Consider the following 8792-nt stretch of genomic DNA (forward strand, 5'->3'; position numbering starts at 1 on the left):
GCTCTGTCTCTGCTCCCCGCCTCGCTGCCACTGCTTTGACAGTGGCGTGGCGCCATGTGAGCCCCGCTGCTGGGTGGGCCGGGCAGTGAGGTACGCAGGTGTGTGTCTGTGTGTGTGGCATGCGTGTGTGGCAGCATGTGTGGAGTGTGTGGAAGGGTGCATATGGCATGTAGGAGGGTGGCTGTGTGTGTGAGATGTGTGGCTCTGTATGTGTGCGCGTCTGTGTGGCGTCTGGCTGTGTGCAGGATATGGCTGGGAGTCTCTGTGTGTCTGAGGAGTGTGGTTGGGTGTGTGTGTATACACGTGCAGCATGTGCCTCGGTGTGTGTGTGTGTGTGTGTGTGTGTGTGTGTCTGGCATGTGCCTGTCTCCAAAGTGTGGTTGGGTGTGTGTATGGCATGTGGCTGAGTGTGTCTGCAGCATATGGCTGTGAGTGCATGTGTGGTATGCGGTGGAATGTCTGGGGGTAAAATGTGTATGGCGCTGCATGTGGGGATGACATCTGGCTGTGGCTGTGTGTGTGGCTGGGTCTGTGCGGCATGTGGCTGGGTACGTGCAGTATGTGGCTGTCTCTGAGTGTGGCGTGTGGCTGCGTGTGTCTGTGTGATGTCTGGCTGGGTGTGTCCCACGTGGCTGGGTATGAATGTGTGTGGCACGTAGCAAGTGCCTGGCTGGGGGTATATGTGGTATGTGGCTTGATGTGTGGTGTGCTGTACCATGTCCGTGGAAGGGGCACCCCTCCTGCAGGTCAGCAAGTCTCTTCCCCTCCTGCGCACAGCTCCCCTCATACCCTCACCCTTCCCAGGCACCGCACTCTCCTCCGCCACTGTGCACAAAGGCAGGTGGGAGCCAGTCTAGGGAGCTGCGTGAGGACTAGCCAGGGCACCTCTGACATGAAGGAGCCAGGGATGGGGTCCAGCCAGCAGCAGAGGTTAGCAGGCTCCAGGTGGGCTTGTTGGCAAGTGGCCAGTGAGCAGCAGTGAAAGCCAGGGGCACTGCCGCCAGCTGCGGATTGGGTGAGAGCAAAATGCTATTCTTCCAGCGGGAATCAAACCATCAACTTAAGGATTTCCACACCAAGGCAGCCAGGCCAGGACAAAAAGTAATAGACCCAGCTGGAGAAAACAACTATCAATACTGCTACCTATTGCATCCTAACCATGTGCTCGACAACGTGAGCAAATTCCACAGTCTTTTTACCAGGCTGCTGCCCCTCCCTGCCTCACGCTGCCGAAGGCCAGCACGCCTCTTCCCCCTCAACCCTGCCGGCCACAGCTCCCCGCGCAAGCCAAAGAGCCCGCTGGTAAGCTCTGCGCCCTCCTGCCCACGTCCCCGTCAGCCCGCCACCATGGAAAGGTGGCTCTGGGCTCGGGCCGAAGCACGGGGCAGCGGACTAGCCTGTGACTAGCACGAGGTAGCTGAGGCTCCGGCTTGGGGCAGCGGCGCAATGAAGAACGGGTCTGACTTCGGATCCGAAGACTGTAGGTTCGACTCCTTTCTGGCTCGTGCAGCCTATTTTCCCAGCCAAGAGCTCTCTTACGCCTGCCGCTCATGGCTGCTTTTTTCGCCCAGCCGCACCACACCCCTCGTCTCCTCCTGCACCCTGCTCCGCCCCCGTGGCCCCGTGCAGCAAACCGGCTTTCGGGCGAGGCGAGGCGCAGCTCCTCCAAAGACTCTCCCCTGCAGCTTGCCTCTGCAGGGGTCCCAAGCGCCTGAGAACGCTCCCTTTGGCCCAGCCTGCTTTTCAACTGCGCCGCAGCCGCAGGGCAGGCAGGCAGGGACAAAAAGCCACAGACCCACTGGAGAATGCAGGTGCTGATCCCGCTACTTCTCACATACTAAGTGAGCGCTCTACCATGTGAGCTAACTCGCTGGGCTTCTGGTGGGGCCAAAGAACAGGGTCTCCCAAAGAAATGGAGCGAGACGCCTGCCAGGTCTGGCCCTACTAGCAGCAAGCTCAGGAGATGTGTGCCTTCACTCTGGGATGCCGCCACCCCCGAGCTCCCAGCGATACATCCCACCCAGCCTCCATGGCCGAGGCCACCGCTGCCCCCCAGGCATTGCAGGTGGCCTCCTCTGCTTCGGGCCCTCCGCCAAAAGGTCAAGCCCTGCCACGGCGGGAACGGGGCAGGTAGGCCAGAGCTCGGCACGAGGAGAGCCCTGCCAATGCGTCTGCCTCTACCGCTTTCTGGGGGGTTCTGAGGACCCGGAGCCTAGGAGGGCACGGGGCCCCGGGCCCTGCTCTGCGGATCAGCTCTTCCCAAGCCGGGGCTCACAGGTGGCGCTGCGAGGCACAAGACCGCTTGGTGAGTCAGCAAGGAGGTCGGTCTCAGGGTGGGGGGGCGGGCAATGCATGAGGGCTAGCCAGGACACCTCTGACACTAATGGGCCAGGGATGGGGCCCAGCCAGCAGCACAGCACCGCAGGCAGGCTAGTTGGCAAGCGGCCAGCAGTGAAGGCCAGGGGCAGTGCCGCCAGCTGCGGATTGGCTGAGAGCAAAATGCTTTCCTTCGAGCGGGAATCAAACCAGCGACCGAAGGCTTTCTTCACCCTGGAAGCCTACAGTCCTCCAGTCTCCGAGCTGAGCTACCAAAGGCAGGCAAGACCCCCCCAAGGGTGGATGAAGGTGGCAGGTCGCACTTTCCTCAGGGCTCGAGGGCCTCCATGCGCAGGCTCCCTCAGGCAGGGCTTTTGGGAACGATAAGGCAGAGGCACGGGCCCAGCCTGGTTGCAGTGGCCAAGTGGAACTGGGGCCAAAGAGCCTGCTGGTGAGCTCTGCGCCCTCCCGCCCACGTCCCCATCAGCCCACCAGCAGGGAAAGGTGGCTCTGGGCTCGGGCCAAAGCTCGGCGTAGCGGGCTAGCCCGTGACCAGCACGAGGTAGGGGAAGGCCCCAGCTTGGGCCAGTGGCGCAATGGATAACGTGTCTGACTTCAGATCAGAAGACTATAGGTTCGACTTCTATCTTGCTCATGCAGCCTATTTTCCCTGCCAAGAGCTCTCTTGTGCCTGCTGCTCACTGGTGCTTTTTTCGCCCAGCCGCACCACACCCCTTGTCTCCTTCTGCACCCTGCTCCGCCCCCGTGGCCCCGTGCAGCAAACCGGCTTTCGGGCGAGGCGAGGTGCAGCTCCTCCAATGACTCTCGCCTGGGGCTTGCCTCTGCAGGGGTCCCAAGCGCCTGAGAACGCTCCCTTTGGCCCAGCCTGCTTTTCAACTGCGCCGCAGCCGCAGGGCAGGCAGGCGTGGACAGAAAGCCACAGGCCCCGCTGGAGAATGTGGGCGTCAATCCCGCTACCTCTGGCATACTAAGCGAGCGCTCTACCATGTGAGTTAACCCCCCCAATCTTCCGGCGGGGCTGCCGCCACCGCCACCACAGGCCAGGCCTCTTCCCCGTCAACTCTTCTGGCCACAGCTCCCCTCACGCGCTCGCCCCGCCCCAGCCACCGCACTCTCCTCTGCCCCCGTGCACAACAGCCAAAGAACAGGGTCTCCCAAAGAAATGGAGCGAGACGCCTGCCAGGTCTGGCCCTGCTAGCAGCAAGCTCAGGACACGTGTGCCTTCACTCCGGGATGCCCCCACCCCCGAGCTCCCAGCGACACATCCCACGCCGCCGCCATGGCCGAGGCCACTGCTGCCCCCCAAGCATTGCAGGAGGCCACCACTGCTTTGGGCCCTCCATCGAATATTAAGCTCTTCAAAGGGAGGAATAAGGCCACTTTCTGTAGGGGGCAGTAGTGAAGGCCAGGGGCAGTGCCGCCAGCTGTGGATTGAGTGAGAGCAATAATTTTTCTCAGGAAAGCAGGCAACCAGCTTTCCTGCGAGGTGCAGCGGAGGAGGCGGTGTTCCTTCAAGGTCTCTCGCATATGTCCTTGCTCTACCAGGGGCTGCAAGGACCTGAGAACATTCCCTCTGTCCCAGCCTGTTTTTAACTGTGCTGCAGCTGCAGCAGAGGCAGGCCGGGACTAAAAGCTACGGGCCCACCAGATAATGCGGACATCGATTCTTCTACAACCTGCTCGGCCCCCCTGTCTCCATGCAGGAAACCAACTTTCTTGGAAGGCGCAGCAGAGAAGACATAGTCTCTCCAAAGGCTCCAGCAGGGGCCATGAGCTCCTGTGAACGTCTCCTTTAAGCCAGCCTGGCTTTCAGCTGTGCCGCAGCACAGGCATGCTGGGCCAAAAGTGAGACATTCCACTGTAGAATACAGGCATCTATCCTACTACTTCTTGCATTTTTATTGATCACTTTACCTTCTGAGCTAATTCCTTAGCTTGCTTTACCATGCCCCTGCCCTTTAATTCAGAGCCCGTCCTTTTTCCATCCCATTGTTCACCAAGGCACACTGTGCCCCTTCATAAACGCTGTACCAATCTCTTCTTAAATGGTGTGTGTGTTATATGAAATATTGGGTTTCAGTACTAGTTTCTGCAGGCTCTGTGTTGAAATGCTCCAACAATTCACTAATCCTTTTCTGACGTGTTTTTCTCATCCAGTCATTTCAGATAGGATGTGTTTTGATGCCCAGCTAATCATCAAAATTATAAGTTTAACATATTCATTTCTCCCCTCTAGTTCTCCTGTTTTTGTAAATCTACATCGCCTCCTTTTTTGGCTTTCTTGATCCTAATTAATATGACCTTCAAATAAAGGTGGCTTATTATCTCTCTTTACCACTAGAGATCAGCACTGGTTAGAAAATATGTTGTATGAAATTCATTCCTGAAATTGAATGTGTCCTGGAAGCTTAGCTTAGAAATGGTCTGGGAAAGATGCCTGAAGTCTTCCTTCTGATTTCGTATATGAGTATTCCTTATTTAACCAGGCAACTTTATATATATATCACTTTTAAAAAATGATCCCTGTGGGAGCGTCCTCCCAAGTGGGAATGTGCTTTTGCCTGGGGACAAACAGAAGCGGCATGTATTTGTGCCTCTGCTATTTGTTCCTGGGCACACCTGTTTAGGCACACTCTGGCACTCATTGCCCTGGGTCTGGCAGAGGAGGCTGGGGCCAGCACCTGGGCTGGGGGCCTTACCAAGATTGCTGGGGACCTCCAGTGACGGCAATCCAAGAGCACAGAGCCTAACTGACTGCCAAAGTGTTCCTCTTGCCAGACACCTTCTGGTTTCAGGCAGTGCATGTTGCAGCCATATGCACCATCCTGCTCTTTTTTGGCACAGTTTTTTTACAATGGGATCTCCCTCTGTCAAGAAACTGCCACACTGCAAATTAGCAGCACAGAGGACTTGTGTACGTGCAGCACATATGGTTCGCAGTCCTGCAGATAGCTTAGCAGTGCCACAAACTGCACATGAGCACTCATGGGGACATGTCCTGTTGGGTCCACTAGGACAGCGTTTCTCAACCCATGGATCACAACCCAAAAATGAGTCATAAGAATATATGAAAGGGTCACAAACAAACTTTAAAAATGGATTCTCCTTTAAAGGAGATAAACATGGGGAACTGTGACTTTTCCCTTGCCTGCTGTCAGAGTTTCAGTCTGCAAGGGGCTGCTTGGGGCTCTGCATGCCCCACACACCCACCCTTTGCTGCACATACTATGGGACTGGGACCTGGGGGTAAAGGGCAGAGGGTTGGGAGTGAGGGGCAATGGGTCGAGACTAGGCATCAGTGTTTACAAATGGATCCTGATACAAAAAAGGTTGAGAACTACTGCACTAGGAGGCATATGCCTTTAACCTTGATAAACATAATTTTGATTATTTGGATGCACTAAATAAGCTGATACTCTTCCTATAAAATGGCCTTTTGAAAACTTTTGTTGAAAGATGACTTAGAATCTAGGCTTTTACCATGTGTCAATTTTCAGTCTAAACTTTTTTATAACATCAACTAAAGTATGTGTTAAAATATTAACTGAAGTCTGTGTTTAATATATTACCTAAAGCAGTGACTCTCAACATTTTTTTTACCAGGACCCATTTGTAAATGCTAATGGCCAGTCCCAAGCTAGTAAATAGTTTAAGTAGAAAACAGCCCCTGGCCCTGCCAGTGCCCCTCACTCCCAACCCACAGCTCTAGCAGTGGAGGTAGCAGCTGGGCCATGGTGGCAGGGTAGAGCCACGGCCCAGGGCACAAGCAGCAGGCAGTGAGAGGAGGTGAGGGCAGCGTGCCCTTCCCCTCCCCCACTTTACTCCTCACACTTTTGGCACCACGGCTGGAACTCTGCCAGCCTACAAAAGGAAAGCCCTATTTTTCTGTGATGGTCATGACCCATTCAAATATTTTTCCACTCACTTTTGGGTCATAACACACAGGTTGAGAAATGCTGACCTAAAGTATGTATTTAACATAATAGGATTAAGTATGTGTCCCTTTATATATAATAGAAACTATAGCCATACCATGTCCCGGGAGGACTTTTCTGTAACATTAGAGATATATTTTAGGGCCTGTCATAACTCCCTCTGGGTATGTCTACACGTTCATTAACGATATGTAATGACAGGTACTAACTTAATGTGCCTTAATTGGCACTACTGTGCATTAGTACAAACAAAGTCTTTTTGTGACGTTAATGCACAATAAACTAAATCTACTGCACATTAAGCACAGGTTTTGCCCACTGCACTAATGTGCAATAGAATTAGTCTACTGCACTCAAAGTGTCTCATGTAGACGTACCCTCTTGGGAGCAAACCTGAATTCTAATATCTACTTTTAAAATCCCTTTTTTATTCAATGTCAAAAAGCTTGAGATATAAGAAGCATGTTGCTTTATAAATAAACTGGGAATTATATTTTAAGGTTGGTATCTTAGCCCTTTTCATTTAAATTATATTTTGCCATTGACTTCAACAAGGCTAAGATTTCACCCTATATTATTTTTATTACTGCAAATTTATTACTGCTTTTATATATTACTGCTGTTACAGCTATTATTGCCAGTGTTATAACTATAAATATTATATAGTCATATTTAGGATTGATCACGATTATTTTTAGCACAGCATTTATCAATTTTCTCACAAAAGCTTCCCAAAGACCCCGTTCTCTTTCTTGAAGTCTATCCTAGAACCTCCCTCTGCCCCCACATACACACTTTCTGTTTCCTTTGCATTGCTTGCAGTTAGTCTTTCCATAGACCCGTTGCATTTAACTCAATCTACATAAAAACTGAAACGAAAAAAGCAGAAGCCAAACTTTCTGTTCAAAATGAAAATGCATCTACTAATATAAGTATTTATAGCAAGAATACCATTTTCCTTCTTTCTCTCTCTCTCATGTTTAAGAAAATTGGCTCTGAAATATCATCCTGACAAGAATCCTGACAATCCAGATGCAGCAGATAAATTTAAAGAGATCAACAGTGCTCATGCCATTCTGACTGACCTGTCCAAGAGAAACATCTATGATAAGTATGGGTCATTAGGGCTGTATGTGGCAGAACAATTTGGTGAAGAAAATGTTAACACATACTTCATGCTTTCAAGCTGGTGGGCAAAGGTGAGTGATAAAAGAAATGCCATATTTTCTATTTAAGAGTTTACTGAGGAAGCTATGAAATCACTCAGCCTCCTAACTTATTTTAGCCCGGATCCTAAAACTTGTTCCATTTAGGTGGTTCTTTGAACATACCTGGAGGCAGCTGTGTCCTTGAGCAGGGGTTCCCTCTTCCGGCTCAATAAGAACAGGGTCTTAAATCCTAGAAGCTCCATTAAATGTCACGAATGTTTAGATACTGCCAAAGGCAGAATTAAGCTCTCCTTCAAAAAGTGCTAGTCAAGATTTTTCCTTTGTTCCTTTAGTTTACTAAATACTTAAATACGGTGCATGTTTTGTGACACTTTGAGACATTAATTATATTTGAAACTGGAGCATCAGGTTAATTTTGACTTTCTTTTCAATAATGACTAAATGAAAATGACTCATTTCTCAAAAATGAGAGTCCTACTTGTGTGACAACCAGCTAATAAGTTATTACAGTACAAATTTAGCTGTGTACTTTGCTATATATAGCACACAGCATACGTAAGCAATAATAAAACATAACAGTGTGTGATTATGGTGTCATATATATGCACACCTTCAGTATACTGTGAGGGGGCAGGAGAGAGGAAGTAGAATAATAGGTGAGAACTGCAGAGAGGAGGAAGAAAGCAGGAAAAGAAAAGAATGATACATCAAAAATTGGCAAATTGATTGAGGAAAAGCATATTTTGAATGTTCTGATGACATAAGAGCTCTGCTAGTTTGGCATATTATGTAATTGTAACCCTGTGATGTTTTTGTGTGTAAATATATCATAAATCCCCACGTTTCAAATCAGAGTGTCAGCAAGTGTAACAAGCCAGCAGCAGCACAAATATGGAAAATCCCACACTTTGGTTTCTATTCACCTCGCTATTTCCATCAACAAAATCTTAGGGGAACAAAGATTCCAGTGGTATAAATGGAAAATTATCTTCATTGTGTGGCTCAAAAACACTGTGATGGAAGGGAATATGAAAGATCTGATTTTAGAACACGAGAACATAAAAATTGCCATCCTGGATCAGACCAGTGGTCTAATTCATCCAATATCTTTTCTCCAAGAGCCTGTACTTGGCTGGTTTCAAGAGTACAGAAAGGCATAGTTCATACAGCAGGGATAGAAACTACTAAAAGACAAATTAATTAATCAGGCTTTCAAAACTAGACATCTGAAAGTCTGAATTTGTGCTGATAAAGGAGGATAAGCTTGGGCAAAATCTCCATCTTCAGTGCCTTCATTTAAATTTTGCACCTGCCCCCTATTTAAATCCAGTTTAGGCAACTCATAGGTTCC

General features: G+C 50.0%; 1 protein-coding gene across 1 annotated transcript in view; it reads left to right on the plus strand.

The window, feature by feature from the left end:
- The window catches only part of DNAJC5B (DnaJ heat shock protein family (Hsp40) member C5 beta), a 41340-nt gene that overhangs the window by 19170 nt on the left and 13378 nt on the right, over window positions 1-8792 (plus strand). Inside the window, exon 3 of the mRNA XM_006037747.3 lies at window positions 7258-7471. Coding sequence (XP_006037809.1) covers window positions 7258-7471 — 214 coding nt within the window. The remainder of the gene's footprint in view (window positions 1-7257; window positions 7472-8792) is intronic.

The sequence above is a fragment of the Alligator sinensis genome, unplaced genomic scaffold (assembly GCF_000455745.1).
Source record: "Alligator sinensis unplaced genomic scaffold, ASM45574v1 scaffold1637_1, whole genome shotgun sequence".
In the NCBI taxonomy this organism is placed as follows: Eukaryota; Metazoa; Chordata; order Crocodylia; family Alligatoridae; genus Alligator; species Alligator sinensis.